Genomic DNA, 15683 nt, shown 5'->3' with positions numbered 1-15683 from the left:
GTAAGTGTCAAGTTATCACAGTGGTAGTAACAACCTTCTCACTGCTAGAGGATGACCTAATAAAAGTGTGCCATTTTTTCAAAAGTTGAAGGGAAACTCAATGATAATATAAGGTGAACAGTCAAGAGACTTTAAAATGTGCCTGCCTGTCCCACTTTCAATTGGAAATAAAATGTTCCTGACAGATGCTCAGTGTGGAGCTCAAGGAAATCCCAGGTCCCTGGGATTCTGGAACAAGGCCATGCTGTCTATAAAAGAAAATTATGATCTTTGATAGACTTCTCCTGGTGTGGTACAGGTAGAGTCTGGCAAGGCTTAGTCAGATTGTCAGGAGCCCAGGGGAAGCGTAAGTGGATCCAACTGGGTGGTGTTTGTGTGCAGTGGAACAAATGGAGTGGACCACACACAATGGTTTTACAGAGTTAAACATGCTTCAGAAATGCATTTGTTATGATTTACAGAACCATAGTTTCAGTTATTTCCTTATTATGAAATATAACATTCATATACAAAAAGGTGATAACTTTCAAATTACAGTATTACCTTTTTTGCATATATGTTGTATTTCACAATAAGGAAATAAATGAGACTGTGGAAGTCTTTGAAATTTGCTCTCTAACTACTTGTTAAATCACACTTGGAAAATTATCACTTTTATGTATATATGTTATATTCTACAAAAAATGATAAAAAATTTAAAAATGCATTTCTGATCTTCAAGAAATGGATCCAAGAGATTTTATGATTTGATTATATTAATATAAACATGGAACATCAGTGTGCCCATATTAAAAGAAAACACAAATTAATTTTTATTATGGGAATCAATATTTCCTAAGAGCAATGATTATTATTTTAGTTCAAATGGAAACAAATGCATATTCTGTATATTGATAGTCTGTATAGCTAAACACATACACACAGGCAAATATATACATAGAAAAGAAAAAAAACAGTATAGCAAAATGCTAACCTAAATTATCCCTGAATAGTTGCTTTTTAGCTAATTTTTCTTTTCATTTGTGTTTGACTGCAGTTATAATTTCTAAGTCCATTTGCATATTTTAAAAAATTAAAAATTTTTAAAGAAATATTTTAAATGGACTTGATGAGGCATTCTTTCCAGTGATTTAAAGAAATTACTTTCTTTCAAAATGCCACATGGAAGAACATTTCATCTAATTTCTTAGATTAAAGAAAAATTGTTCAGTTAGGATTCTCTAGGGTTTAAATCCCTGCGGTCATGGAGGCATACATAAACCCTAGATTTTGTTCCTAGAAGTCAACTTCCAATCCTCTCTCTCTCTCTCTCCTTTTTCTGAGATTTTCTTAATATTAGGAAAGAAAAATATTATTGCTGGAATATTAATTCAAACACATTGTGGATTCCTTCTGGGCATACAAACATCTTGATATTATAAAAAGTGTTTGAAACCTGAGTGAGAAATTTCCTGGGGACTTTTAATAACAGTTGCAGGATTTCCAGGTGAGTTGGCTTCAGGTGAGGTGACTTGTGGTAACTTTGACTTGTATGGGAGATATTGGGGTCCTGGAACCTCTGAAGCAGGGAAAACATTGTGTAGTCCAAATGCCATAACATCTATTATGTCCATATGTCCATTTTCCAAGGGTTCACCTTGTTAATATCTAATCCCTCCCTCCTTCCTTGGGTATCATTCTGATTTCTGCTATAAGAATATCTACCATGTGCCTAGCATAGTACAGTCATTCTACAAGTTTTAAAAATAAAATAATTAAATGTGAGAATAGCCTCAATGTCTCAAAATCTTGTCAAGAGAAGATGAGAATAATATGCATAAAGTAACAGTAAACACAACATATAAAATTTTGTTTTTCTAACAATGTAGGGATGACAAGAATTTAGAAACTCCTGGTTAAGTAAAAAGGGAAAGCTTTTTGTAATATTGATTTTGGTCTAATGCTTTAACTATTTGAAGTGCTCTAATCAGTAGTCTACTAAAACAGGATATATCAGGTAAACAAAATTAAAAATCAAATAAACCAAGGAATAAATGAGCATCTGTTGTTCTTGATAGACTAAGAATATTGTCATCATTAAAGAAGACTGAATACTGGGAAATAACTAAGTTAAAGCTTAAGGTAAAACCAAGAAGAGAAAATTAAATTTGATGGATTAGGTTATAGGGCACAATTGAAGTCTTTGGAACCATAGATTGTCATGACAACTGTAATAATCAAGGGATGAAGAAATCAATGACCTCAAAATGTAGAGCAGAAATATTTCAGGAAGGTTGTCTGAGTAGTGGTTACAGTTTGATGTCTCTCCCACAACTACCAACCTGAGAGGAGAAAAGGAGAACTGTAGTGAGCCAGACAGTGATGAGAAAGGAAAGCGGAGAACCTGAAAAACATACTGAAGGGCAGTGGTTTAATTAAAACCATGTGAGTTAATGAAAATTAACCAAGTGGTTTAATTAAAACCAGGAGGGTTAAAAGGAGATTCAGGAAAGAAGGCTGAGCCTCCCATTGGTCTCACACTGCTCCTATATGCCCTTTGGATGGCCAGATTTGTCCTTGCTCAGAGTCTTAGAGGTTTTATATTCACATAAGTGTTAAAAAATCATACTGATTAGTCATAGGATTAAAAACTAAAAGGGTGAACATATGTTCCCTGTACTCCATACCTGCCAGACATGGAATTAACCATTTTAACTTTGTTTTTTTGTTTTTTTTTTTGATAATTGTACACCTATTTGCTATGTATTATTGTATCCTTATTTTTCTCATTTCATGTATAATGAAGTCAAGACTCAGAAAATTTGAATAATTCAGTAAAGATAATCCAGCAAATGGGAAAACTTGATATTAAAATGAAATCTGTTTCCAAAATCCATGCTTCCTTCATTATGTTGGTCTTTCATTAGCTCTTTGTTACTATCCTAACCATTACTTTTCCTCATGCAGGAAATTCACTTTAATAAAGTCAGAAATGACATTTAGCTATGGAAAAGAAAATACTTCATTTCTACCTTGAGCTGGTCAGGAAAACTTAGATGATGTCTTCATTTTTGGGATTTACACTAAGATTTTATTAACTTAAAATTTTCACCAACATATTTTTAATGACTCAACATATTTTGTAATCATAACTGGACACATAGAGGCTTTTGTGGTTATAAATTCCTTGCAAATAACTGATCTTTTTGTTTTCTCTAAATAACAAACAAATATAACAAAGATTGAATGAGCCATAGCAAGATAATTACCTATACAGATTTAATCAGCATCCCTCTACAATACTTAGTGAGGCAATGCTCCAGTATCAATCTATAATCTTTGGCAATCATGCTCTGGGAAATAAGGAATGCATTGGCAAAACACAGTTCCAGTTACCCTCTGGTTCAGAGTTTGTATCATCATACAATAGTACAGCCATTTGATACTATAATATGGCTGCTAATGTTATCACATAAAAAAAATAAGACATTTAAAAGATAATAATCCAAACATTTAAATTTAACTTAAACATTCTGCACATATTAAGCAGTTAATAATAGAGAAGTATATGGGGAAATTGCAAACTGGGGACTCTCAATAGTAATATTTTAATATTCTTTCAATACTAACAAATGTACCACACAAATTCAAGGGGTCAATGATATGATGAATTGTATGGTTTATGAATATATCTCAAGAAAATTGCATGTTAAAAAAGCTAATGATCAAATATTCTCAGTTAGTATGTGAGAGCATTGGGTGACTCTAAGAAGGCACTAAAGAATGTGGGAATGAATCTTTGGAATAAAAAAATACGTCAGGAAATGCTACTTCATCACTTTACAAGGTTGCTTAATTATTTTCAGAATAGTAAGGCAATTATTGAAGCATCAGGAGAGAATTAAATGAAAACTTGAAGATATACAAGGCTGTATTTCTTTCAACATCCACTTGTTTACAAAACTCAGAAATTCCTGTGGAGACTCAAAAAGACTACCATCCCAGGGCCAGGATAACTCCAGTGATCCTCTCTGGACATAATAACTCTATCAGTTTTATCTCCCCTAAGATTTATAGGATCCTTCAGTGATGCTTTTTAGCACTAAATTTACATTCATTCTTATATTAATACTCTTAAAAAGCATGAACCTTCAGAATGATGGGACTGTGAAAAACATGTATTTTCCACAACACTGTAGAAAACTACTTCTCTTGAGGAAACTTCATAATTCAAGTTCTGCCTCCTAGGATAATGTTCTTGGGTTCAAAATCCAGCATGACCCTAACCAACTATGCAACCACAGACAAGTTCCTTAAATTATAGATGCCTCAGTTTCCTTATGTGAATAGCTGGGCTGCTTGTTTTATAGTTCACAATGTTTTTCAGAGACCTAAATTAATTAATATACTTTAATGTTTGAGCACAAGGTTTGACACATGGAAAATGTTTTACGTAAGTGTATGAGCATCACTAATATTTTTATTATTTATTATCATTATATCAGAATTTCTCCGAGAACAATCATGATGTTAGCTGAAGGAAATCAGAGTGCCAGAGCCACATTCATCCTCTTGGGCTTCTCTGAGTACCCTGAGCTCCAGGGGCCCCTCTTCCTGGTATTTCTGACCATCTACACAGTGACTGTGTTGGGGAATTTGGGCATGATCATGATTATCAAGATCAATTCCAAACTCCACACACCCATGTACTTTTTTCTCAGCCACTTGTCCTTTGTGGATTTCTGTTTTTCCACTGTAGTTACACCTAAACTCTTGGAGAACTTGGTTGTGGAAGACAGAACCATCTCCTTCACTGGGTGCTTCATGCAGTTCTTCTTGGCTTGTACATTTGCAGTGACAGAAACATTCATGCTGGCAGTGATGGCCTATGACCGATTTGTGGCTGTTTGTAACCCGCTGCTGTACACAGTCATCATGTCCCCAAAGCTCTGTGCATCCTTAGTGGCTGGACCCTACACATGGAGTATACTCTCTTCCCTGATACTGACATATTTCCTCTTAGAATTATCTTTCCGTGGGTCTAACATCATAAACAATTTTGTCTGTGAGTACTCTGCCATTGTCTCAGCCGCCTGCTCTGAACCCTATATCAGCCAAATGCTTTGTTTTGTCATTGCCATATTTGATGAAGTGAGTAGTCTTGGGATCATCTTCACTTCTTATATTTTCATTTTTGTCATTGTCATAAGAATGCCTTCTGTGGGTGGGTGGCAGAAAGCTTTCTCCACCTGTGCCTCCCACCTGATGGCCATCACTATTTTCCATGGGACTGTGTTATTCCTCTATTGTCTACCCAATTCCAAAAACTCAGGGCTCATTGTCAAAGTAGGCTCTGTGTTTTATTCAGTGGTGATCCCCATGCTGAACCCTTTGATCTACAGCCTCAGGAACAAAGATGTGAAAGAGACCATCAGGAAATTAATGAATCAACCAATAAAAGTTTGTTGAAGTTTTTTTAAATTCCTAAGGAATCTCATTTATTATACTTGGGATTATACAATGTTTCCAATAGAGGTGATGTTTCAATTTATTTTGTTCATTTCATCTGACCAGATTTTTAAATCTTTTGTTACAGACTAGGTAACTGATCATTTACTGTCTATTAACTGCAATGTTTAATAAAATCACTTTGAACTTTATATGAAGTAATGCAAGTGTAGTGTATTGAATAATGTTCCCCCAACATATCTTGTTCACCAGAACATCAGATTGTGAACTTTTTATAAAATGGGGCCTTTGCAGATGTAAGTTAAGGATCCAGATGAGATCACAGTGGAGCATTACTATAGACAGCAAAGGACACACAGACACACAGGGAAGAAGGCCATGTGCGGATGGAAGCAGAGATGAGTGTTAGGCTGCCAGAAATGAAGGAACACCAGGAGCAAGCAGAGGGTGGAAGAGGCAAATAAGCCCTCATCCCTAGGGCCTTTGGAGAGAGTACAGCCCTGCTGGCAACTTTGTTTTAGACTTTATCCCCCAAAACTATCAAAGAATAAATTTCTGCTGTTCTAATTCACCAAGTGTGTAGACAATATGTTGTGGCTGCTCTGGGAAAACAATACAGCAACTAATTATTAGACCACAAACCCAAATCACCCAGTTCATATACTGGCATAATAAATGATGTTTTACACATTCATCATCCTGTTGAAGCCATGAGAATGTCAGGCTATTTCTGGACTCTCAACTATATTCCTTTGTCTATTGATATCCTAGTGCCACTTGGTTTTGAATACTAATTCCTGATTTCAAAAGTCACTCTTTTCCATTACCTTAGTGGTCAGCTAATGAGTGGAGACATATTTCTTTAAAGGCCTAGAACAATAAAAGAAAAGTGTCCCAGTCTTTCCAGATGAGTTTTGTGCATGCTGATGCCCACCTTTAACACTGAGCCTGAACATCAGCCTGAGATGAGAGATCAGGGCCCTCTCAGGTCTTTCCTGAGCATCTCCCAGGCTTGGGCATACACCTGGCCCTCTATATTCCTAGAAACATGTCTGAGCTTTTCAAAGCATCTCGTGACTGAGCTGTCTCCCATGTTTTTTGTGGTCTATTTTTTGTCCCAATGGTAATTCGTTTCCACAGGCAGCATTTTTGTTTAAATGTTTTCATTCCCTGGATAGCCACCTCAGCACTGCAAAATTCCCAGGATAGGTAACATAAGGCAAACCCTTTGAACCAGTCCTCCAGGGAGCCACCAGACTGATCAAAACAAATGACAACTATTCTTTGAGAATAAGGTCCATTCTGCTCCCTCTGGTACCATTGTTCTTATGAGAACATGGGCTGTTGGCTCCAAGGCCACCACCAAACCATGGAATGGGAAATAGGACCATGGCAATCTAGAAAAGCACAAAGTTCTCTATTTTTACTGAGATTCAGCTCTTTGTTCTTAACAAAGCATTCCCCTCCTTGCTGCAAATTTTTGTTAGTTTCTAGAGTTCCAAAGAAAATTGATTTTGACAGTTTTTACTAGTTACTCCTTGCTTGTATTGAGGAATGGACTTTCCAAGTTCCCTACATTGCCATTTTTTATTACATCACTCTTTAGGAAGGAAAAATGCAAAAAATAAGAAAAAATAAAAAATTCAAGAAATAGTGACACATATTTTAGGTAGATAAAAAAGATAGATTATAAAAGACTCTGAGGAAGAAAAATCAAGCAAAACATTAAGAAAATGGTTTGGGAATGCAGTAACCACAAAAGACTTGTGACTTCAGGTTTCACACCAATAGTCTGAAACTCAAGGATACAGGAGCTTGAGTGACACAGCCCATTGATAGCAGCCTTCTGGTGCACATAGTGAGAGGGACAAGAGCATAAAGTGAGCATAGAGAGGCAAAATGTAAAATATTAAATAATCATTTGCATAATAAATATTCAAAAATCTGTTACATTTTTGACTAAATTAACAAAATCTGTTCATTTATTCTTCTTATTTTCTAGCACCTTGCTAAATATACATAACATCTTAAATACTGCATCTCACCATCTAGGGAAAGCAAAGGGATTAATCTGAACTTCCCTTTAAAAAAAATCAATTAGCAGTAGTTCATACACTTTAGTGATCCTAAGTGTCACCCAAATTCCTTATTTAATATAGAAATCATTGGATCACATTGCTAGGAATCCTGATTTAGGAAATCCTATTTGCATCTGGGAATCTTCATAACCCAGAATTCCAGTCAATTCTGGAAAAGATGATGTAGGGACTACCCTTTGAGAATCCTGCATTAGCTTAGGTTTATTAGTTCCAGAAGGAATTTTAATGATATACAAATAAAGCCTAGAAGTCAATTCCATGTTTTAAATCTTCTGTGTAATTACAAGGAAATTCTAGTCATTAAAAAGGATATAAGATACCCAGAATTTGCCTTAATTACTTGTTTTGAGGCTGTGAGGAATGAGTTGCTACTGATTCTCCCGAGTTTGAGCCCCAAGGGCTATAGAGTTAGGTATAAGATCCATGATGCCCCAGTTAACTCAGCTTATAGAGGAACAGGGGGCAGTGGCCTGTTTCTCTGTAGCAGGTAAGTTGCTTCAGATTTTCTTTGAAACAATGAAAATATGATTTTCCTAATAGAGTACTTTGGGTCATTAATTTTTCTTTTTATGTTAGTTACTGTAATTGCTCTCCAAAACTGATTAACTAAGAACTTCATACTCTGAAAATAATTGTATTTATCACCCACTAACAACCATTTCACAAAGAATATAATAAACTTGCCACCTAGAAATGGATATTTATCCATATCCTATTCATACACATCTTAAGTGGGTGTATGTAAACTTTCATAAGAATTGACTCAATGTGCTGTTATTCATATGCAAAGATAACTTTCTGGTTTGTATTGCTAGAATATTTGATAAATCTTAGCTTTCAAGAGTTATGGGAATTCAAAGATGTTTTAGAGAGTCAGCTTGGTTTGATATATACATAGAAGCTATCTGGATGAGGCATGATCTTATGGAGGAAACTCACTCCAATAACTCCCTTTTATTTTTCTTTTAGAAAATCATAACATATTTGATACTCACTCACATAAATCTTTTTGGTATGAACAACTCTGTCCCATCATCTTCCATTAAAGGGACTGTGGTAATGGCTGAAAAAAATCCGAGTGTGGAGACCACCTTTACCCTCTTAGGGTTCACAGATTACCCAGAGCTTCAGATTCTGCTCTTACTGGTGTTTCTGTCCATGTATGTTATCACTGTAGCATGAAATCTCAGGATGATAGCAGTCATAAAGATTAACCCCAAATTTCATACCTTCGTATATTTTTTCCTCAGTCACCTTCCTTTTGGTGATTTTTCTCACTCTTCCAACATCACTCCCAAGCTGCTTAAGAACTTGGTCATAGCAGACAAAGCATCTTGTACTTGAGCTGCATGCTGCAGGTTTTCCTGTCCTGCACTGCTGTGGTGACTGAGTCCTTCCTGCTGGCTGTGGTGGCTTATGACCACTTTGTGACTTTACACAGTGGCCATGTCACAGAGGCTCTGTGCCCTGCTAGAGGATGGGTCATATCTCTGGGGTATGTTTGGCCCCTACGTGCTCCTTTGTTATGCTCTCCATCTACACTATTATGGGCATAATGTAATTTGTGTATTTTTTGTGAATATACTGCTCTCATTGATGTCTCAAGCTCCAATACACACATTCCCCACCTGCTGCTTTTTGGCTTTGCCACCTTCAGTGAGGTGAGTACTCTCTTGATCATCCTCACTTCATCTGTTTTTATTTTTGTGACTGTACTGAAAATCCATTCTGCCAGTGGGTGTAGCAGAGCCTTCTCCACCCAACTGACCTCCATCACCATCTTCCATGGGACCATGCTATCCCTCTACTGTGTGACCAACTCCAAGAACTCAGGACAGTCAAAGTGGCCTCTGTATTTTACACAGTGGTCAATCCCATGCTGAACCCTCTCATCTACACCCTGAGGAACAAGGATGTGAAGGAGGCCTTCCAAAAGTTAATAGATACAGAAGTCTTATTTCACTGAACCAACCTCAAATGTTTTTCATCCCAATGAGTAACTGGGCCAGTTCCAAATGCATCTAAATCACACAGAATTTTGTAAGATGCTTTTATAGAAGATGGTGATTTTAATAGATTGTCAACTGATAAGTTCAAATCCTTTGACAATGTCAGAGGTTTAATTCTGTGATACAATCCACAGAATTTTGATCCATAAATTATTTATTTCTTCAAATTGTCTAACAGCAAACAAACAAAAATCCTACAAATAACAGCTGTAAAAGGCAAATTTGTTATAAATACTAATAACTTTCATTTCTTTAACATTTTCTGAATGACAGGCTCTGAGACAAATTTTGTCAAATTGTATCACATTTAAGACCCAAAGTGATACATGAGGTCAGGTAATAGTAATATTCTGTTTTACACAGGAGATTTACCTAGGAGATTAAATACATTGTCCAGTGTTTTACAGCTAGAAAGTTAAAGAACAAAGTCTCAGAGAAGGATTTGTTCTAATAATCCATTTCTTAATGCAATTTAACCACAAGAATAGGGTATAAACACAAACACTGTAAATTATACATGATATATTCAATGACTGCATGAGCATGAAGAGCCTTTGAAAGAGCGAGGAGGATAGCTAATGCTGAAAGAAGGTCTTGAGGCTCACTTTCCAGAAACAGAAGTGCCTGCTCCAAGCCTAGAAGACAGAATAAAATTTAGTTCAGTTGACTGGGGAAAGGATCTAGAAGGCAGGGACAATAGCAGATGCAAATTACCAAACAGTAAAACTTCACAGTTGATTTCATGAACTTCTGTGTGGCTAAAGTGGGTGGGAATAAGGAATTGAGATCTGTATGGTAGAAAAGTGAACATAATCTAGACTGTAGCCCTTTTCTCCTGCCCATTGTCCATGAAGCTCTGGTGTTTACTTTTATTCTTCTCTCATATTGCCATTATCATTATTAAGAATTTCTATGTGTCAGACACTATACTAGATGGCTTATAAGCATTTGTATTTACTTAATTCTCACAAGGACTGTATTTGTATTTACAAATAGGAATCTTGAAGTTTAGAAGATTGTCCCAGGTTTCATAGTTAGAACCTCTAAATTTAAATTCAAACCCAGATCCATCTGATACCAATATTTACATGGGATTTGTAGACTTTGCTGATTCAATGAACTTAGGTTTCCTTACCCCTGTGTGGAGAAAGTAATGACTCATGGGCTTTTTGTAAATATGGAATGTGATAATCCATATAAAAATTTCCATGACAATACCTAACAGGTATAGTTTACTTCTTGAAGTAGGTAACAATTTGCCAATACATAATAGGCATAATGAATATTTCTGATGAACATAATTCTAATGAATATTTGCAGAATTAAATCACTGATGTCAATGTCTCCCTGAAGACCCTCTTTCAATAATGTATCCAGAGGTATATGCATTAATTAATCTCCATTCAGAATTTTAGTTGTAGTGTGACTGAATCCATGGCAGAAAGAGAAGTTCTCAATGATGTATTTCAGGATTTCTGAACAATAGTTGTGACTTTTGTCCAGTTTATCCAAACATTAGTCCATAAAGTGGTATGGGTCTGTTCCAGTTTGCTAATGCTGCCATTTTGCAAAATATCAGAAATGAATGGGCTTTTATAAAAGGGGTATATTTGGTTACAAAGTTATAGTTCTGAGGACAAAAAGTATTCAAACAAAGGCATCAACAAGGGGATACCTTCACTGGAGGAAGGCCAATCGGGTTCAGAACACCTCTGTCAGCTGGGAAGGCATGTGGCTAGTGTCTGTTTGCTCCCAGGTTGCATTTTAAAATGGTGTTTTCCAGACTATCTCTGGGCTTGTCTCTCTTAGCTTCTCCAGAGCAAATTCTGCACTAGCATCTCTTAGCTAAGCACCTCCAAACATCCTCTGTCTGCATCTGCAAGCATCTAAGCATTAGCAAGCATCAGCAAGAATCAGAGCCTATTGACAGCTCTTTTTAAAGGCTCCAGTAAACTAATCAAGACCCATGCTGAATGGGCAGTGCCACACTTCAATGGAAATAATCTAATGTAAAGTATGGCCTACAGTTGGGTGAATCACATCTTCATGGAAACAACCTAATCCAAATATCCCACAGGATTGGATAAAAATATGGCTTTTGGGGGGACATAATGTATCCAAGCTGGCACAAGGTCCATGTGGATACGTAACTGTAGTGGAATTTTAAAAATGATAATGGAATAATGTTAAGTGTTTTCATAATATTAAATATTAATGAATGGCACATATTTTGATATTACACTTTTCATTTTATGGTGTTAAAATATTTTTCTTGTGTGGAGTAATTATATCAGTACAAGGGAGTTCTGTTTACTTCTGCATGTGTGTTTAATTAATTAATTGAAATTCTATTTTGTATTCTATCCTGGATAAACAATGAGTTTATAGAAGTTTGTTGTGAGCCAAAAGTTATTATGAAACTGAAATATATTAAATTCCAAAAGCTGGGCATCAGGCTTCTAATAATCCTGTATCAAGAAGTCTAGATTTTTCTGGGTAACATAATGCCTGGTCTTGTTTTCAGTGTGTTAACACAATTCTATTTCACCAGAAGATTCTTTTAAATGGATCTATTTAAAATTCCATCCACAGAGTCAATAAATCCTTTGACTGAATGTGTTGTTTTCTCACGTAATTGAAAGTGTGGAATAGAGTTACTTAGAGGATGATGCTGACCTGCCATAGGGAAGGGCTTTCTGATCTGTTAATGCATATGATAATGAGTGACTTGCCTTTAAAGTTATTTGTTTTACTTGTCAGTATTGATTGTTAAACATGTAAGAAGCATTGAGTTTTGGGGAGACAAAGATTGATGCGCTGTGTAGTAAAAGGAGGAATAGTTTTTCAACACCTTCATTCCTTCCATCCTGAAGATCCATGAATTCCATTAATGGGTGCCCTAGCACTTGAGACAGTAACTTCTTATTTTGAGAAGAACACAGGGCAAGGACACTTATATGTGATGTGTAGATCATTATGCCAGTTTGGATATATTATGTCTCCCCAAACACCATGTTCTTTGATGAAAAGTGAGGGGCTGATGTATTAGTGTTGATTAGATTGGAATCCTTTGAGTGTTTGCATGGAGATGTGACTCAATGAACTGTGAGTGAAATGTTTGATTGGATAATTTCCATGGAGATGTTACCCTGCCCATTCAGGGTGGGTGTTAATTGGATCACTGGAGTCCTATAAAGGAATTCACAGACAGAAGGACCTGCAAGCAACTGAGAGTGACATTTTGGAAGAGCTGCAGCTAAGAGAGGACAAAATGCCCCAAGAGCAACATTTGGAGAAAGCCATTTTGAAATGCAACCTAAGAGCAAGTGGATGCCAGCCATGTGCCTTCCCAGATACCAGAGGTTTTCTGGACTCCATTGGACATCCTCCAGGGAAGGTACCTGATTGTTGATGCCTTACTCTGGACATTTTATGGCCTTAAGACTTTAACTGTGTAAGCATATAAACCCTCTTTTATAAAAGCCAATCCATTTCTGGTTATTTTGCATAACGGCAGCATTAGTAAACTGGAACAATGATGAAATACAAGTTTAAATAAATTATCATTTCCACAGGTTTATATAACTAGAAATGACTGAGGTAAAGCAAAACTTAACTCTTTGAGTCCAAATCAAGTGCCCTTTCAGAATACTGTCTTTGAGGCTGTCAATATGAGAAGTCATAGAAATTATTTTTTTTCCTTCAGAATGGACAACTGATGGTTTCATTTCAATATACCTGGATTATGACTGGATAGTATTGACTCCAAAGGCTGCATTCCCATTATTATTAGGCCTGTAAGTTTTCTCTTTTCTTTTTTCTAATTTATAGTTTTAGGCCCACAATGAATGCAATAAATCATTAGGTGGGGTTATTAAGGAATCATGATTCAAAATGTCTGAACTAAATTTCATATGAAGAAATAAGCAAGCACAAAATCCAAGGAAAAACCCTAAAAGTTAAAACAAATTACAGCAGGAAGGTTAAACTTTATAAAATTTAACAAAAATTATATAATGTCATTATTAAGCAGTGACATATTGGGAAAAATAGGTAACCAAGTGAAAAAAGATAAAATTGGAACTGTTCTCTATTTCACATGCCAAATGAGTGTTCTAGAGAATGGAGGTTAAAGTTTAGATTAAGTAAATATGTAAAAGCTTCATGACAAAAACAACAGAAAAGAAATTAAAATGACAAATGAATAATTGTAAAAAATCATTATGTATCACATACAGTTGAAGAGTAAACAACAAACAATCCTATAGAAAAATAGATATTTGATTAAATAGTTCCCATAAAAGGAATACAAATTAATCCTTAAGTATATGAAAAGTGTTTCAACTGCATTTGTAGTAAGAAAAGCAAATAAAAACTTTCCTGAGATATCATTTGTCCCTGTATCAGATTGGCAGAAATACAAAAATTTAATGACATATCCTGTAAATGAAGTTTGGGGGGAAAAGACATTTTTGTTCACTGGGGGCAAAGTTGTAAGAAACTAAAGTCCCTACAGAAGGTGACTTTAAACACTCAGAAAATCACATATGCATTTATCCCTTTTCTAAGCAATCACAAATCTAAAAATCCATTTTAAAGATAGAATCACAAAAAATATGAAATAACATTAACAAGCATTATTTATAATAACAAAATGGATAAAATTCAATATGAAAATAATCTATGGGTCACAGTGAAGTACTATTTAACTGTAATAAAAGAAAGAGGATGACTTTTATACTCTGTTATGGAATGTCCTCCATGGTATATTGTTAAGTGAAAAAAGATGAGATGCAGAAAATTGTTTAAAATATGGAAAAATTTTTGAAACAATTAAAAAATAAGTAAAATGGGTAAGTAAGGATGAAAACTTCTGGGACTGTACCTTATAAAATAGTTTTCATTTTAGAAAAAGGTAATATTTAATACAATTTGAAAAAAAAAAGAGATTTATATTAAGAACCAAAGAAAAACAATCTCTACCAACTGAAAGCAAATAAAAATAAATTAACCTATCAATGTTTCAAACACACCTACATAGTGTAAAGCATTTTCTTTAGGACTTGCAATACAGCACTTTGACAGTGCCTCACTTCTACCTGATTATATTAGTATAAAGTAAATAAATAATTATATAAATGACATTGAAAACAAAATTGTCCTCATAATAGAAGTGACAGCTGTAGTATCAAAGAAGGTGTGTGTGGTGGCTTGGAGTTATGTACCCCAGAAAAGCATGTTCTTAATCTTACTCCACTCCTTTGGTTGTGAATCTTTTAAATAGGATCTTTTGATGAAGTTATTTCTGTTAAGGTGTGGCCAATTGAATCAAGATGGGCCTTAATCCTATTACTGGAGGCCTTAAAAAGAAGGTCACAGAGAGAGAAGCTTGGAAGAAATAAAAAGCTGGAAGACAAGGGAACCTGATATGTTTGCATAGTTTGCTCCCTCACTTCATAATGGCTTGTGCTTAAATTGCATTTCTCTGTGGTCTTGCATGATCTCCCTACTTAAACTGATAACCCTAGCTGGTCTCTTCAGCACTACTCATTATTGGAAAAATAATTACATATTTGTTTTTGTATTTTTTTGTTTTCCCCATTGCATGCCAATTTGATAAAGGAAGGAAATTTGCCTCTCTTTCCCCCCAATACCTAAGATAGTGCCTGGCTCATGTTAAACCTATAACAAATATTTGGTAATGACTGGATGAATAAAGAAATGAATATGTATGTAAACTCCTTATGCACTCAACCTCCTTTCCCTGGTTTCCATAACAGAAAACAAAGTGCACAAAATATGACTTTTTAGATAATGATTAGTGCATACCTACTCTTCAGTCTATGTTCAATGGAGCTGATCATTACTACAAAGAGATTATATCTCTTTTGAGAGAAAAGTTTGAATGTGATTCATTTCTGAATGAATGTTTAATCTCATTAATTAATTTAATTGCATAAATTTAATCTCATAAAACAATTGATTTAAATTAATGAAATTAATTACTCTCATATCTTTGCTTGCATTGGGTATGCAAAATATTTGCTGAATAAATACACTCAATAAAACTTTTATTTGCACAATAGGATTTTTTTTTTACATTTTTATTCTAGTGAAATATATACAA

General features: G+C 35.1%; 1 protein-coding gene and 1 pseudogene across 1 annotated transcript; both read left to right on the top strand.

Moving 5' to 3' along the window:
* The first annotated feature begins 4503 nt into the window (after positions 1–4503).
* LOC119536824 (olfactory receptor 5D13-like) lies at positions 4504–5448 on the top strand. The gene has a single exon (XM_037839553.1). The coding sequence runs from the start codon at positions 4504–4506 to the stop codon at positions 5446–5448; it is 945 nt and encodes a 314-aa protein (XP_037695481.1).
* A 3113-nt stretch (positions 5449–8561) lies between these two features.
* LOC119536823 lies at positions 8562–9513 on the top strand (annotated as a pseudogene).
* The last annotated feature ends 6170 nt before the right edge of the window (positions 9514–15683 follow it).

The sequence above is a fragment of the Choloepus didactylus genome, chromosome 6 (assembly GCF_015220235.1).
Source record: "Choloepus didactylus isolate mChoDid1 chromosome 6, mChoDid1.pri, whole genome shotgun sequence".
In the NCBI taxonomy this organism is placed as follows: domain Eukaryota; kingdom Metazoa; phylum Chordata; class Mammalia; order Pilosa; family Megalonychidae; genus Choloepus; species Choloepus didactylus.
The sequence above is the reverse complement of the archived record's forward strand: the minus strand, read 5'-3'. Positions and strand labels throughout refer to the sequence as shown.